This window comes from Sphaeramia orbicularis, chromosome 11 (assembly GCF_902148855.1).
Source record: "Sphaeramia orbicularis chromosome 11, fSphaOr1.1, whole genome shotgun sequence".
Classification (NCBI taxonomy): domain Eukaryota; kingdom Metazoa; phylum Chordata; class Actinopteri; order Kurtiformes; family Apogonidae; genus Sphaeramia; species Sphaeramia orbicularis.
This window is the reverse complement of record NC_043967.1, coordinates 3,160,692-3,179,171: the sequence shown is the minus strand read 5'-3', so window position 1 is coordinate 3,179,171 and position 18,480 is coordinate 3,160,692. Positions and strand designations below refer to the sequence as shown.

General features: G+C 39.7%; 1 protein-coding gene across 1 annotated transcript; it reads right to left on the bottom strand.

Annotated features, from left to right (window-relative positions):
* Window positions 1–2,827: 2,827 nt before the first annotated feature.
* On the bottom strand, window positions 2,828–10,757 carry LOC115428785 (high affinity immunoglobulin gamma Fc receptor IB-like). Its single transcript, XM_030148003.1, has 4 exons — window positions 10,601–10,757; window positions 5,738–5,980; window positions 3,857–3,990; window positions 2,828–2,855 (listed from the first exon to the last, which is right to left on the bottom strand). Exons 1-4 carry the CDS (start codon window positions 10,755–10,757, stop codon window positions 2,841–2,843), a joined length of 549 nt encoding a protein of 182 aa, XP_030003863.1. The 3' UTR covers window positions 2,828–2,840.
* Between the last annotated feature and the right edge of the window lie 7,723 nt (window positions 10,758–18,480).

Below are 18,480 nucleotides of genomic sequence, written 5' to 3'. Positions count from 1 at the left end.
TGAGGCTTCTGGGGACCCAAACAATGCCCCTGACTCAACCACCCTTGACAACATGGAAGGCGCTTTGGACACAACCACACTGAACATCAGCAGCACTCAACCAAGACATGGTAAAATATGACATCCAAAGGAAAACTATTGTGATTCAAAAATGCAAGTTTATTCAACTCAGGTATGGGAATATATGAATGCACGCCTTTACCATAATACATGTTCTTATCCATTCTTAGAGATTCCCAGCAGGACACAGCACTTAAAGAAGGTGCATCCCAAGATTCTTCAGAAAGGTCCAAAGGAAAGCAAGGTTGAAGCCCATTTAGCATTCAAATGAAATATATCATCTTCTATTCTATCTTGAATTTTTCCTGTTAGTTGAGCCATTGTTCCATTATTGAAAGATTTTCTTTTGTTTCTATTTGCAACAGCTGGGAAGGCGAAAACCAGGTGGACAAGTGACGAAGCCAAATCAGTTGTGTTAGATTTTATAACAAGCTGCAAAGTAGCAGGTAAAAGGGCATGTGAGTCCTGCCTCAAAACAGAGCTGTTAACTCTGAAGGACAGAGACTGGGCTGCCATCAAATTCTACATTCACAACAGAATCACTTCATTACAAAGACACATGAACAGACAGAGCCATAACATGCAGACCATGGTCCAGGTATTTGCACTTTTGACATTTTTGTTTACATTTTTGTATTGCTGTGCCTTTATATTACGTTGCACAGTGCTGTCAAATGTTCAGATTACGCAGCATATCATACGTTTAGATTTTTTTGTAATACACAGTACCTGCTCTGATGTGATTTACAAAAACAAGTTTAAGACGATAAGGCCATACCATGCTCTCTGTTTCGACAAGCGCTAGAAAAAAATGCAGTGAACCCATAAAGACCCAAACATCCACCACCAACCAAAACCATCCACTGATGTAAAATGTTAAATAACTGTTGATCCACTGATCCCATCAATACATGGTAATAATTGGTGTAAAATACAGTTCTTCATCTTTTCATGGTCATCAGATATGACCCATTTGGACGTTCAGAGGCTCCGTAGTTACCATGGAAACACAGTCATCCTCTACACCATTTGACCATACACTGGTCAAACCCATGGAGTTGGATCAATGCCAGTGGATCACACAAATGTGGCACTTAAATCACATTATGCAGGTCTGAAATTAACTGCAGTGTATTTCAGACCTGCATAAATCTTAATCACTGAACATCAAACTAACCAAAAAAAATTCTAAGTGGGAGCAAGGTACTTTGAATTGGATGTCAAAGTATTATTTTCCCTAAAATTGAGTCATTTGACTTGGTATTTACTACAGCATAAATGTAAAGAGCTCTTTTTTCTCTCTCTCTCTCTCTCTCTCCTGCAGCCGAGGGGATGAGGATTCCAGTTGGGGAGCCTATGTGGGGAAGATGTTCTCAACAGCCAGCAGCTACTTCCCAGCTCAGGTATCTGGTCTGATGAGCCAGGACCGGGCCTTCGCCACCGTTCACCTCCTCGCATCATCAGGCCACAAGAACATGTGCACCCTGGCCATGTGAGCTTTTGTCATTGTACTTGTTGGTGTGTGACTGTAGGCTCGGAGAGTTGACAAAGCTTCAACATTTTGTACGATCCTGAGACGCAAGATGGGGAGGTTTTTAAGTTCAGGAGAACTGGGACAAGTATTATAGCTATACGAATAATTGTTAGCTTGAATAGTTGTGGTTTACTTTTAGATTGCACTAAGGTTAGTGGACCCACAACTCAACACGAATGATTATGAAACACTTGACCCAGTGGTGTAGTCTGTGTGATACGCAGGTATACGCCGTATACCCACTACAAAAGGTCCCAAACTTCCGCATGACCACTGAAAATGCGCAAAGATACGTATCGGCACGGTTTTGTGACATAGCTTTCACTTTACCGTTCATAAATTCCACTTCTCTGTGGTACAAAGCGGACACTTTTGGACCATATGGGCTTCCGCCAAGCGTACCGTTACCTGACGTTTACTACTAAGGAAACAGTCCAACTGTACGGAGGGAAGGACCGGTCTAACACTAGACAGGGAAGGATTGTGTTGAAAAAATGAAAAGAAAACAAAACTGTGGCTTCGGGGGACAGTCCAGTCCAGTGCCTGCTGCTAATGCTAGTATTACTGTCAGAGTCTGATACTGCAGAGGACACAGCAGCTTCAGCTGATGGTCCAGAAGGACCGTCTGATGACCACACCGTCCTACCTGTACGTGTAAATATATATGTGATTAGACAAAGAGTCACTGGAATAACTGCAAGTGATCGGCACATTGAATTATATCAAACACTAGCTAACTGGTGGTTTGGTTGAATTTAATGAGGTGCGGCTTCTGCTCTGTGTGTGTGTGTGTGTGTGAGAGGGTGTGTGTGTGTGTGCGTAGGTGTGTGTGTGTAGGTGTGTGTGTGTAGGTGTGTGTGTGTGTGTGTAGGTGTCAGGTTCAAAACCCCTAGATATAAAGAAAGACACAAGAACACACAGGAGTCAGGTATCTCTTGCTTGCGAGGAGAGTAGTTGACAGAACACTGCTCAGTTACAATGTCCCAGCTCACTCTGAGGGTCCTGCCCTCGCTCTCCTCATTTATTTCTTTTGGGTGTTCCCTAGTCACATGGGTGTGATTAGTCTGAGGGTTTACATATTGATCACATTGTTAGTACATGGGTGCATGATTATTTTCCTCATATTAAATGTCAAAACTGAATCGTCCAGACGCATCTGTGTAGCCTTTGTGTGAACTTCTGCTTTCGATCAGACGACATGGGTCAACTGGTCTCCGAGGCATGGTCCCCATCCTCCGAGGTGCTTTCACTTCTGCAAAACCTGTAAAAGAACTCTCAGAGCACTTTGCCCTCATTCAACATAGCATATAATAACATGATAAGTATGGCATGAATGTGATAACTTATGTACAATTATTCTAACAGTGGGGGGGTGTTTGTGTGTGTGTGTGTAGGTGTGTGTGTGTAGGTGTGTGTGTGTGTAGGTGTGTGTGTGTATAGGTGGGGTAGTTGAATTGAAAGACTGTTGTGCACATACTTCAGTCCCATTGTGGCCTAATGTCAGTGTGTATTTTTAATCGTGGAAAAGAGTCTTGTAAAGTGTGTGTGTGTGTGTGTGCGTGTGTGTGCGTGTTGTTTGTGTGTGTGTGGGGCGCATACATCTCAATTATTTTTTCTTCCGTCACTCCAAAAATGTTCACACGAGGGTGAAAGATGCATTGTGTGTGTGTTCCATGTGTGTAATTCCACATCCAAACTGTTTGCTCCTCTTTTTCAGACATGTTAAATTCAGACACAGTTTCTATCAGTAAAATTGCTTTGGGGTTTGATAAATGACTTTGCGTGTGCTAAATTAATATATTTACATTTTCTCCTCCTACCATACACACAACTGCATGTAAACGCCCCACATTTCATATTCATTGTGTCAAATGTATTACCTGGATGCAGACGCACTATTTGCACCTTTGACAGACACAACCCTTAGTGTCACTGTTAGTAAATCAGATTGTACATTTTTGTTGCATGTGTAATGAGTTTGCACACATTTTAATACATGCAAACATTTAGTAGATCTGGCCCTTAATGTTTTATTCTGCTTTTGTCCTAGTATTAGTTTATGATTTGAATGTGACTTTATGTGTTTCTCTGCCTTATTAAAGCCCTTTTGAACTGCCTTGTGTATGAATGGGACTATACAAATACATTTCCCTCATCTTACCAAACTGTCAGTGTCAGTGGGTTATTCTTTTAACCAAACTGGCATTTCTGAAACTACTGATCTATGCTTTCAGCAGATACATTTGTAATAGATTTCTTTACCTGTGTTTTCCTGTCATGTTTCCGTAACATCAGCAGCAGCAGACCGACCCATACAATGGTCCCAACAGTCCTTAGGAGTAAGTAGAGGAGAACGGGCACCTGGTCAGAACACAGTGGGATCTGTGGGGGATCATCTGGAAACAACGCAGACAGTAGTTTAGTTCTCACTTCACAACAGCTGGAGTTTTAGGTACGTTAGTCTTTTACATACACGATGCTTCTCTGATCTGAGGGTTGTGATCTGTGCTAAGGTGACATATGATCTACTGTTCAGCAGGTCTGATGGTTTTAACACAGGTTCCAGACCAGTGACTTTATTTCAGTCCATACTTTAGTGTCAGTTAGCACTAACAGTGGAGTTCACCTGCAGAGTTTAGAGAAGGTGGTATTGAGCTGAAGCTGAAGAAACCATGAAAACGAGTTCTTTGGTTATCAGTGCAGTAAGACCAAAGATGAAGGGAACAGGAGTTTGGTACAGACGAAAGATACAAGTACTGATAGAGATATAGATACAGGTACTGATATAGATACTGATACTAATACGGATACTGATACTGATATGGATACTGATATAGATACAGGTACTGATATGGATACTGACACAGATACTGATACTGATATGGATACTGATACTGATACAGATACAGATACTGATACTGATAGAGATATAGATACAGGTACTGATATAGATACTGATACTAATACAGATACTGATACTGATATGGATACTGATACAGATACTGATACAGATATTGATACTGATATAGATACAGGTACTGATATGGATACTGACACAGATACTGATACTGATACAGATACAGATACTGATACAGATATAGATACAGGTACTGATATAGATACTGATACTAATACAGATACTGATACTGATATGGATACTGATACTGATACAGATACTGATACTGATATAGATACTGATACTAATACGGATACTGATACTGATATGGATACTGATAGTGATACAGATACTGATACAGATATTGATACTGATATAGATACAGGTACTGATATGGATACTGACACAGATACTGATACTGATATGGATACTGATACTGATACAGATACAGATACTGATACTGATAGAGATATAGATACAGGTACTGATATAGATACTGATACTAATACGGATACTGATACTGATACTGATATGGATACTGATACTGATACAGATACAGATACTGATACTGATAGAGATATAGATACAGGTACTGATATAGATACTGATACTAATACAGATACTGATACTGATATGGATACTGATACTGATACTGATACTGATACAGATACTGATACAGATATTGATACTGATATAGATACAGGTACTGATATGGATACTGACACAGATACTGATACTGATACAAATACAGATACTGATACAGATATAGATACAGGTACTGATATAGATACTGATACTAATACAGATACTGATACTGATATGGATACTGATACTGATACTGATACAGATACTGATACAGATATTGATACTGATATAGATACAGGTACTGATATGGATACTGACACAGATACTGATACTGATATGGATACTGATACTGATACAGACACAGATACTGATACAGACACTGATACAGATACTGATACTGATATAGATACAGGTACTGATATGGATACTTTTACTGATACAGATACATATACTGACACTGATATGGATACTGAAACTGATACTGATATAGATACTGATACTGATACAGATATAGAAACAGATAAAGACAAAGATATAGAAACAGATAAAGACAAAGATATAAATACAGATATAGATACAGATATAGATACAGATACAGATGTAGATACTCCATTGATAAGAGGATGAATGTTTCATTTGTCGAGTTTCTCCAGGTGCTTTACCTCTGACCTCCAGCAGACTCTGTGCTGACTCTCCAGCTCCATCGATGCTACATTTGTAAAACCCTTGGTCAGATTTAGAGACGCTGTGGATGGTCAGGTTTCCAGTTTGGACCTCTTTGATACGGATGTCATTCTTGTAGAACAAAGCTGAGATGTTGGTAGAGGACTTGTGTTTGCAGCCTAAAGTCACAGGATGTCCCTCCATGACAGGAAGGTAAGGACTCTCCAGGATGACAGAACCACCTGTTCAACATGATGCGATTTCAAATACGTCAGACTTGGATTTTATCGTTCAGTTTCAAGCATTCACCATCTAATCATCAACACACTATCTAATATAGTGAAACATGCTTCTGTAGAGGGTCTGCACATGACGTCACCACTAGCAGAAGTCACCGTGGCTCCGCCCACTGAGTGTCAGAAAGAGGGAGATGAGTGACAGCGTTGGCTCCAATCCCGTCTGAACTGAAGAAAAATATTTAATAAAAAATGGGGCAGAGCTGTTGTGAGATTGATTGTATTTTCAGGTTCTTAAAGCAGTGGGAGCTATCGTTTTACAGACACCGAAAGACAAAGAAAAGAGAAGGAGATGGATCCACAAATCCAGGAAACCAAACCTAGATCTGTGGATCCTGTTTGGGGTCAGCTAACATTCACTGATGCTGTATTTTTGGGTCCAATCAGACCTGAAATGACCTGTTGTTTTGGCTAACGTTCCTTCTTAGTGCAGCTCTTGGTTTCATGATCAGATCTTTCATGGTTTTTGTCTTCATTTTGTGATTGTGAACCTTGTGCTCCTACATGATTAGTAAACTAACTGAAACTGAGGCCAACCTAGTTTTACAAATACAGAGGAACTGGAGAATAAAGCTACGACGGAGTATTAGGACCACAGAAGAAAAGAAAAACACTGGGCACTACCAGAATAAAGTCATAAAATATCGATTTAAAACCCATAATTTTATGAGAATAAAGTCGATGTGACGGGGTTCCTCAGAATGAAAGGAAAAATAATGGCGTAGTCGAAAAAAAAAATATTTTTAAGCGTTTTATTGTGCTTGTCTTCCCAGAGTGCAAAAGTTAGTGCTCAGTACAAAGTAAAAAAAACCAAAAAAAAACCCATTTACAATCATAGCGAAAAAATACTTCTTCAGTGTATCTAGCTCTCTGTTACCTTCAGTGTAACCAGCTCAGCATCCACTGACCCATGATGGAGACAGGCCCTCTTTTAAAACCCTAAGGCTCCTCCCCCCAGGTAATTAACACCCCAAACTGGCCATATCTCCCATACCATTCAACATACCATATGAACATAATCACAATAAATTCTCTCAAAATATAACACATGTAATACCCTTAACAACGGGTTTCTAAAACAACCAGGAAAAATAATAAAATTATTCCAGTGCAAAACTGGCACTTTACGGTGACGTCACCAGCACGTCGGCGGACCACGTCCCGCGCATGACGCAACTTAACCCGGAAGTCAGAGAGGCGCTCGGTTTGACAGTGGGAACATGTGAATGTGGGATGCATGCTTCATGAAAAGTTTGGAGGTGGCAAACAATGAGAAGAACAATGGATTTACAGCAGTCAAGTGTGCACCCAAGACTACTGCCATGACGGTCTAACGGTAAAAAGGATGAAACGGAGCAAACGGACAAAAGATGAAGTAAATGGACAACCAGGTAAAGAGCGTGTGTATGTGTATGTTTGCGTGCTTTGACTTATCACAGGAGTTTTCCTGCGGTACCTGACGGGGCTCTTCCGTCACAGTCGAATACAAAAAGAATCACAATGTTACGAGAATAAAGTCGTAGTTATAAAAACAATTCTAATTGAACAAAAATGTCATTCGTTTATGAGATTAAAGTCGTCATATTCCAACAATAAAAATATAATATTACCAGAATAATGTGTTAATTTAAAAACAGGTGGTGTAAATCTGCTAATTTCCCAGAATGCAGTGGTGCCCTGCTGGTCCACAGCAGTAGTATCTGTGTTGGATAAAGGACTGGATCTGAACTAGACTCAGTAAATCTGCTCAGTCCCAGTAGATCATGTGTATATTCACTGGGGTCAGTCCACGCTGGACTGGAAATGACCTTTGGATCAGCTGGTTCTGGGCCCTAGTTTTGGACCCTTTGGATCAGCTGGTTCTGGGCCCTAGTTTTAGACCCTTTGGATCAGCTGGTTCTGGGCCCTAGTTTTGGAGCCTTTGGATCAGCTGGTTCTGGGCCCTAGTTTTGGACCCTTTGGATCAGCTGGTTCTGGGCCTAGTTTTGGACCCTGGTTGTCAGTCCTGATGAAACCATGTATATTAGTTTCAGGTCCAAATAGCGCTGATCCCCTCCCCCCTGGATCAGGTCTGGATCCTCCATTTGTGTCCACATGTCAGTGTTCATGGACCACTTGTTCTTTGGTAGCTCGTACAGATCCATGTCCAGTCCAACTGTCCTTCATTTAATTTCAGATTTCCCATGTTCCTTTTCTCTGGCTGTGTTTACTGCTATACTCCGTCATGTAGAACAGGTTGGTTTAAGACACTCAGTCTGACTCAGAGGGGCGTGGCCTGGGGGGGGAAGTGACGTATGTGCATACCCTCTATTTAATACTTTTTGATTGCTACTTTAAACATATTTAATGTCCATGTCCAACTGCAGATACAGTTTTATAAATATTTTTATGTCGGTTTACCATCACAGGCTTTAACCAGGTTCTGAACAGTTCCTCCTCCAATCACTTCTGCTGAAACTTGCATTTTTCCATTTTTCTGACATTTGCTAATATTCCCTTTGCTGTTTCTCCACAGCATGAGCTCACTCACAGCATGCTGCATTCCAAGCATCCGGTGTTGGGACTTTGTGTATAGGCCATAAACAATAGTTAATTAAAGGGTTCCACTTGTCAATCATCACACTATACTTCTGATCACAATGATTAAATGTATATATAGTCAAAATAAATCGTGAATAACAATGATTTTTTTTTCATTCAAGTGTGTTTAATTTTTTAATGCCTCTGGACATGGAAGTTAATGCTTTTTCATGCCATTTAAGGCCCTAATTTTCCACAAAATCTATTTAATGGCTTTTAATGCTTTTTAATGACCTGCAGAAACCCTGTGACAGTTTGTGCATGGTTGGGTGTGAGTCTTTATAATAATAATAATAATAATAATAATAATAATAATAATAATAATAATACTAATAATAATAAATAATAAATAAATAAATAAATAAATAAAAATTAATAATAAACAATAATGGATTAGATTTCTATAGTGCTTTTCAAGGCACCCAAAGCACTTTACATTATTGATCCATTATTCATTCACTCACACAGACTAGTACAGACTAGGACAGACTAGGACAGACTAGGACAGACTAGTACAGACTGCACTCTCAAAAATAGAAGTATGAGATCAGAACATTTATGTACCTATAAGTACATTTTTTAAGAATGTTCTCTCAAAAGTACAATATTGGTCTTTAGGCCAGAATTGCACCTTCAGACTATGAAAAAGGGTCCAAAGTTCTGTGAAGTATAAATGTGTACTATAATGTACCCTGCAGCATTAAAAACTGTGTGTAGACCATGAGAATAGGCTATAGGCTAGGAGAACTGAACAGTAGGACCAATTATAGTTCAAACATTAGGCTTAGCACATTATTTATTATATATCATACTGTATTTACTCTATATTATATTTAATAATAATTTGTGTTTTAATTTAATAGCCCAATTAGCTCAATGATAATAGCCTAATAGTTTACTTAGCTTATTAGAACCTCTGATTATTGCCATAATCTCTGTTTCATCAAGTTTTCATTCACACCTCCATGTCCTGATGTTGTAGCTTGCCTATGCTGTTTTTTTTTTTTTTTTTTTTTTTCTCAATTAGGCCACCGGTTCAAACTTTAAACATCATGACATTATCAACTATATGAGAGTTTTCTTTCTATATAAAGTATTTAAGGTAAAAAAAAAAATGGACCATTTCAAAAGGGTACAGAAATGTCTGTCAAAAAAGTACACCCCCAGCGACAAGCATTTGTACCCTTTTCAGTACAAGCTGGTACCTCTGTTTTTGAGAGTGCAATACAGACTAGGACAGACTAGGACAGACTAGGACAGACTAGTACAGACTAGGACAGACTAGGACGGACTAGGACGGCTCCAACCCTTTGGTTATTGGACGACCCACTCTCCGTCCTGAACCCAGGCCACCCATATCCTCTTCAGTAAACAGTATGAACCTGATCAGACTACACCAGGTTTATGTTCAGTTAATGAGAGTTTGGACTGAAAAAGTCCCTTTTTCTTCAGTTTTCTCTGTTTCTGATATACTAAACCCCCAACTTTAATCTGAGTTTTAATGAATATCTACATAATCAGTGAATTAGATATAGGAAAATACATGATTTACGCTGAAAAAATGTAAAACTAGAAAAGCACTCGGAGAGCGCAGACCTCCGACAAGGCATATCAGTGCCCCCCCCCCAAAAAACCACCAAAATTTAATCATTTGTTCCTTGTGCCAGTATCAACATTTCCTGAAATTTTCTTCCAAATCCATCCATAACTGTTTGAGTTATCTTGCACACAGACAGAAATACAGACAGACAGACCAACCAACGCCGGCATAAACAGAACCTCCTTTAGCGGACGTAATAAAGAAGATAATATTACAATAAATGGTGATAAATCAATTAAGAAAGGATAAATATAAAGTAAAATTCACATGGGAACTGACATAAAAGTAGCACTGGGTCTTTCTGGGTTAATGCTCATGTTTTTGGCGCCTCAGATGGAATGTGCAGATCATAACCATCAGTGTAAACAGTAACAGACTAAACTCACCGGTGACTGTGATGCTGATGTTGTTGCTTTTCTTCCCATTTCCAGTTTCACACCAGTAGTCTCCACTGTCATCCACGTACACATTATGGATGATACATAAAGACTTTCTGACGGCCCCCCCAGGACATGCAGACCTGGCCTTGTGGATCTGCCTCATCACCGCCCACCCCACTGATCCATCCATTCCCTCACAGCTGACAGAGACGGACTCATATTCAAAGAACTGAAGTCTGTTTGGAGAAACGTGAGGAAAATCTGCAACAACATGGACGGACAGTCTGTAACAAACATCAGGCTCAATATTTAATCAAATCTAAACGTTACTGCACATGCTCACTGTGTTATACAGGCTGAGGACTATTTACTTACATGTGACATGTTTTTTTTTGCTCCTTATTTACACTGACTTGAGTCAAATGAGTAAAAACTCATAGCTGTGTTTTAGGAGGTGAGCCCTTTAACCCAGGGGTCTCAAACTCAGATCCTCGAGGGCCAGTATCCTGCATGTTTTAGATGCATCCCTCTTCCAACACACCTGATTCAAATGATAAGCCTATCGTCCAGCTCTGCAGAAGCCTGAGAATGACCGTCAGGTGGACTGGAAGAGGGAAACATCTAAAACATGCAGGATACCGGCCCTCGAGGATCTGAGTTTGACACCCCTGCTTTAACCCCTGGTGTGTCTGTGGTGAGTGTTCTAAATGTATGATTTATTTGAAAGATTCATAAAAATTCAACTGTTTGTTCAAAAAGAAAAAAATCAAAATGTACTGATAGAATAGTCCTTTTCATAGACATCTGAGCATGCTCAGTTCACCCCCCACCACCAGTGGTATGAGGGGTCAAACACAGAGCAGTGAGTGAGACCGACTCACTATAAAAATAGACGGTTTGGGCTTTTTTTTAAAACACTGTTTTCATTGTGGTTGTGTGTGTGTGTGTGTGTGGGGGGGGGTTCTGTTGTTTCCAGTGATGTGGTGATTTTCTTTCCTTTCCTTCCTTCCTTCCTTCTTTTTTTTTTTTTTTTTATCTTGTGTCAAAAAGCAACTGCTGGACTGATTAATTTAAAAGAGCAGCCCAAAACTAACACTACTGGGCCCAAATTCAAATCCTTGTTGTTGTTCAGTGTGTTCCAGTTCACAGTTGGTGTTCAACATCCTAAATCTCTTATTGATGTTCATTCTAGTGCCTTATTTAGTCCAAACCTGTCAAATTTCAACTCCTCTCTTTGTCTTTTTCTGTTCTTCCCCCTGTTTTGACCCTAAACCACACAGTAAAACAAAACCACTGAAGAAAAGGAACGCCAGCACAAACTCACAGCAGCTTTAATGAACCTGAAACAGATGCAGATTCACAGCAGAACCTTTACCTGGAACCAGGGCTCAGGGGTTAAAGCAGTGGTTCCAACCTTTTTTGACTCATGACCCCATTTTAACATCACAAATTTCTGGCAACCCCAGACATTCAAAACAGAGACTTTTTTTTGGCTAAAATTAATTTGTTTTCGATCATGTATTAGTTTGCTATACTACGTTGCAAATAAATGTTAATTTTATTGGACATTTAGTCTATATAATGTATATTATTGTGGACAGAGGCAGTAAATCCAGGTGTAGATTACTGCACAAAGGGAGAATTGGATTTTCCTTGGTCAGGATATGTACAGTCAGTCCAGCTGTGATTATCAAGGAGGACAATTAATACTGAACAAACAAGAACTGAAACTATGAATTATGAAAGAGCTGCAGCATCTGAAACTGACCACAATGAACATTTGACAGATAAACAGAACCACAGTGCTGCAGTTTCACACTCATAGTTTGTCATGTCTTTTATGGATTGGATTGTCTCTGTCAACTCACCATATTTTTTTTATTAAGTTTTTATTTTTATCAATTACTAGAAATTTCAGGCAACCCCATTTGAATTCCAGGTGACCCCACGTGGGGTCCCGACCCCAAGGTTGAAAAACACTGGGTTAAAAGGTTAAATAGTGAAAGTCAACTAAGCATCTTTGTACTTACTGTGTTTTTGAGCAGCAGAATAACTGTCCTCAGCTTGTGCAATAACATGCAAAAATATATTCATCACTAAAAAGACAAAGAAAAAAAAAACAGCTGCACATCAGGTAGAAATATTAGAAATGTCAATGTGGGTTTGTGTGATTAAGTTCAGAAAACCCATTGTTTTGTTCAAGCCTTTAAGTTTATCATATTTTTCTTTGTTCTTCCCAGGAATCTAAATTAAAAAAGCCATGAAGACGTTTAACTCAGTAATTATTAATTCCCGTTTTTCCTGTTTGACTTACATTTACATATTAATGTTGCATCAACATTAAAAGGTTCAGACGTTTTGTTTGACATTTAAATATGAGATGGAAGTCTGGACCTTTATTCAGTGATGGACTCAGTACTTACTCAGTGTGATGCTCAGATCTGTAGGCGTCATGTTGAGTCTCTGCTGTCTCCGAACATTCAGCTGAAGCTTTTCCTGTGTGGTTTCCTTTTCATGGTTCACTGACCGTGACAGGAACAGACACAAATGTCAAACAGGTGTCAAAAACTCTGTCATTGTTCCTGCGTAGAACAGCAGGCTGGACCTAAACCTTCAGAAATAAAATGTGTGATTCCATTTCAATCACAAATCTAACCCATGGACCTTCTGTCAACTCTAACTCTGGTTCCTCTGTCATCTGATTATTATTATTATTTATTTTTTTAAAAAATAATTTTATTTGTGAATTTTCAGCAGGATAACATGGATGCATCATACAATCTGTACATTTCTACTGTGTTTTTAAACACAAGTCCTCACCCCCAACTTAAATATAAACATAACCATGTAAATATATCTGCCCAAAGACATCAGGATTAGGAACAGGAGGCATATAGCGTTCATTCAAAGTCTAGATGTGAAACAAAGCAAAAGAAAAAATAAATACATAAAATAAGATTGAACAATTATACATATATTAAAAAAAAACAGGCAGAAATAAAATGTACCATACCTACAGTTATCCAGGTGATGAGTGATGATTTAGGGTTAAAGTCATGATATATTGCTCATTCTATCAGTCTGTGTGAATTTTAGAAAAGGCCGCCATGCTTTATAGAATTTTGCAGTTGATCCTGCTTACGTACGTCTCATCTTCTCCATATGTAAAAACCTCATTATGTCTGTGATCCACTGATCAGGTGTGGGAGGGGATTCCTGTTTTCACCTCAAAAGTAGAAGATGTGGTCCAAGTAGAGCAGCAAACACAATATCATTTGAATAATATTTTTTTTACATTTCTAAATGTTTACCCTTTGTCTTGTCTTTTTCAGTTCCTATTGTGGTAGCTTTTGCTGAAAACCTACTGTGACATGATCCAGACCAGGTTCTGCAAGTGATCAACACAGACCAAGCATCAACATGTACAGAGAGAATAGTATAGCACCACCTAGTGACCAAACTGTGCCTGTGGGTATGAACATTAAAATAAAACAGAAGTGACTTTTCAGACAGGGAGATGGTCTGTGAGGAAGCACCACTTTTACCTTTTGGATAAACCCTTAGATCAGGTGGGTCAAACTCATTTCTTCCAGGTTCCACATTCAGCCCAACTGGATCTCAAGTGGGCGGGGCCAGTACAGTAACAGCATCATAACAAAGAAATCAGGGGTGTCAAACTCATTTTAGTTCAGGGGCCAGGTTCAGCTAAATTTGATCTGAAATGGGCTGGACCAGTAAAATAATAACATAATTATATATAAATAGTAAGTAAATAAATACGTAAATTATATTTATGGAGTACTTTTCACAGACAGAGTCACAAAGTGCTTTACAGTCTGAAGTACAAATAAACAGTACAAATAAAAATACAATTAAAATACCATTAAAACACAATAAAATACAATTTAAGATACAATTAAAATATAATAAATACATAAAGTGCTATCAGTTTGTCGCAGCCCAGAGTCAGTTGGAAATTCAAAAGCCTGTCTGAACAGGAGGGTTTTGAGGTGTTTTTTAAAAATTCTCTACAGAGTCCATGGACCGTAGGTGTAGAGGCAGGTCATTCCAAAGACGCGGTGCTACAGCTTTCACAGACCTGTCACCCCGTATGCTAAAACAGGTGTGTGGAACCATCAGCAGGTGCTGTTCTGAAGATCTCAGGCTACGAGCCAAGCTGTAGGGCTGGATCAGAGAAGCAATGTATGCAGGGGCCTGGCCATGTAGGGCCCGGAAAGTTAGCACCAGAATTTTAGAATAGAATATGGAGCCAATGGAGTGATTTAAGGATGGGAGTGATGTGGGTTCTCCTGTTTGTGCAGGTCAGAAGCCTTCAGCAGAGTTCTGGACAAACTTTAGACGGGCCAGCTCCTTCTTGTTTAAGCATGTAAACAGGCTGTTACAGTAGTCTAAGCCAGAAGACACAAAAGTGTGGATGATCATCTCAAGATCATTTATGGACATCATAGATCTGAGTTTGGAGATGTTGCAGAGTTGGAAGAAACAGTTTTTGATTAGGTGTTTGGAGTAGAATTCTAAAAACATGTCCTAGTCAAAGATGACACCCAGATTCCTCAGTTTGGTCTTTACCGAGGAACTCAGGTCTCTGAGGTGATGTTTGATCCCTGGGATTGCACTATCCGGGGCAATGATGAGGGTCTCAGTTTTGCTGGAGTTCAGCTGGAGGCTGTTCTCATTTAGCCACTGCTTCAGCTCTGACAAGCAGTTGATTAAGGAACTCAGTTTGTGGGGCTCAGAGGAGTTAAAGGAGCAGTATATCTGGATGTCATCCACGAATAGATGATAGGAGACATCACTGTACTGTTGGATAATGTGGCCAAGTGGGAGGACATAGAGTAAGAATAGGACTGGTCCCAGGACAGAGCCTTGGAGCACACCACACAGTAGATCCGCTGAGTCAGATTGGATGTTATTGATTGACACGCTAAAGCTTCTGCCAGTCAGGTAAGAGGAGAACCAGTCTAGCACAGGACCTGACATCCCTACCAGGTCCCTCAGTCTCTCAATCATTATGGTATGGTCCACTGTGTCAAAGGCCGAGGACAGATCTAGCAGGACCAAGACCGTGGATTTCCCGGAGTCAGCCGCCATCAGGATGTCACTAGACACTTTTAATAGTGCGGTTTCTGTTGAGTGGCGTTGTCTAAACCCAGACTGAAAAGTGTCATAGATCTGGTGTGTCTCCAGAAAAGCTGTAAGTTGTTTAGACACTGCCTTCTCAAGGATTTTGGCCAATAGGGGGAGCTTTGAAATGGGCCTGTAGCTTTTGAGTTCAGTGGGGTCCAGTGTGGTTTTCTTTAGTTTAGGTTCTATGATGGCCTGTTTGAAGGAGCTGGGAAACAAACCAGTTGAGAGCGACAGGTTAAAAAACTTTGTGACCCATGGTCCAATAGTGTCAAAGACACCGACAAGGAGCTTATGGGGGAGGAGGTCTGCAGAGTTGGAGGAGGGTCTCATTTTGGATAAAAGTGCTGAGATGTCCTTCAGTGTCACAGGGTTGAAAGAGGCCCAAGTTTGAGGAGGGGGATCAGCTCGGGTCAGACAGCCAGATATGAATGTCAGGTCCATCCCATTCCTAGTCTATGGGGTTCAGTCTGACGTGGGTCCACCCTTTGCAGCTATAACAGCTTCATCTCTTCTGGGAAGGCTGTCCACAAGGTTTAGGAGTGTGTTCATGGGAACTTTGGACCATTCTTCCAGAAGCGCATTTGTGAGGTCCCACACTGATGTTGGACAGAAGGTCTGGCTCTCAGTCTGCGCTCTAATTCATCCAAAGGTGTTCTATGGGGTTGAGGTCAGGACTGTGTGCAGGCCAGTCCAGTTCATCCACACCAGACTCTGTCATCCATGTCCAAATGGACCTTGCTTTGTGCACTGGTGCACAGTCATGTTGGAAGAGGAAGGGGCCGGCTCCAAACTGTTCCCACAAAGTTGGGAGCACGGAATTGTCCAAAATGTTTTGGTGTGCTGAAGCATTCCCAGTTCCTTTCACTGGAACTAAGGGGCCAAGCCCAGCTCCTGAAAAACAACCCCACACCATAATCCCCCCTCCACCAAACTTTATACTCGGCACAATGCGGTCCGATAAGTATCGTTCTCCTGGCGACCGCCAAACCCAGACCCGTCCATCAGATCGCCAGATGGAGAAATGTGATTGGTCACTCCAGAGAAGGCGCCTCCACTGCTCTACTGTAGAGTCCAGTGGTGGCGTGCTTTACACCACTGCATCCGGCGCTTTGCATTGCACTTGGTGATGTATGGCTTGGATGCAGCTGCTCAGCCACAGAAACCCATTCCATGAAGCTCTGTGTGCACTGTTCTGGAGCTAATCTGAAGGCCACATGAAGTTTGGAGGTCTGTACCATTGACTCTGCAGAAAGTTGGCGACCTCTTCACACTATGCGCCTCAGCATCCGCTGACCCCGCTCCGTCAGTTTACGTGGCCTACCACTTTGTGGCTGAGTCGCTGTCGTTCCCAAACACTTCCACTTTCTTATAATCCAGCTGACAGTTGACTGTGGAATATTTAGGAGCCAGGAAATGTCACAATATATCACATATATCACAGTTCCACGCTGGAATTCACTGAGCTCCTGAGAGCGACCCATTCTGTCACAAATGTTTGTAAAAGCAGTCTGCATGCCTAGGGCTGGATTTAATACACCTGTGGACATGGAAGTGATTGGAACACCTGATTCTGATTATCTGGATGGGTGAGCAAATACTTTTGGCAATATAGTGTGCATATTTGCCAAGACTATAACAGTGTTATTAATTTCATGACATTCTGGTGTTTTTTTTTTTTTTTTTTTTTTTTTTTTTTTTATAATTTCTGTTTTGTTTGGAATGTTGACTGGAATAAATGATTAACAGCAGGATCAATAAAATAACTGATATACCTGAGATTGGAACATTTGTTTAGTCACTATTATGACAATTATGGCAATTATACCTAATCTAGACACTATATTCAAATTAATTCAAACTAACTACATTTAATAGAATAGAACAGAATAGAATAGAGTAGAACAGAATAGAATAGAACAGTAATATTAAAAAACACCAGTGCAACAGAAAAAAGAACAGGGCAAATACAAAATTTCAAAAACTGAAAATAATATAAGAAAATATAATAAAAATGTACAATTTAACAAAGTAACATAAGAATAGAGCTTAGTAGAATAAAAAATAAAACTGGATAAAATATGAATAGACACAGTTTACAGTATTAACAGTATGTGACAGTATGTATATCTATGAACAATATTAACAGTATGTATTACCATGAATAACACTGTGTGTGTGTGTGTGTGTATATATATATATATATATATATATATATATATATATATATATATATATATATATACATATATATGAAACAGTATGTATCTCTATTAACAGTATTAACAATATGTATTTCCTATAACAACAGTATGTATATCTATGTAAAACAGTATGTATACCTTCATCTATATAAAAATAGTGCATTTATTTTTAATAAATATTGAATAAATATTACGTTTTTATCACAGGACAGAAGATTATTGCACGGTTATGCTTATTGCACATGAGTCACATGTGTAGGATCTGTGTCATAGCAACAACACAATTTTTTTTTTTCTGTAATTATAAATAAATTTAGGCACTTGGGGGTTTAAACTCTGGTGTTTCTGGTAAATATACATGCGCTGATGTGCTTTCTTACAGATAGTATCAACCTGGTGGTCAAAGCACAGATCACAAACCTCATCAGTCAACCTGAGTTCTAATTCACTAGGATGATGGTTTTTCACGACCCTGCAGTGGGTAAATATCTGCAGACCAAAAGGATCAGGGTTCAGGCTGTTATCTGCTCAAATATG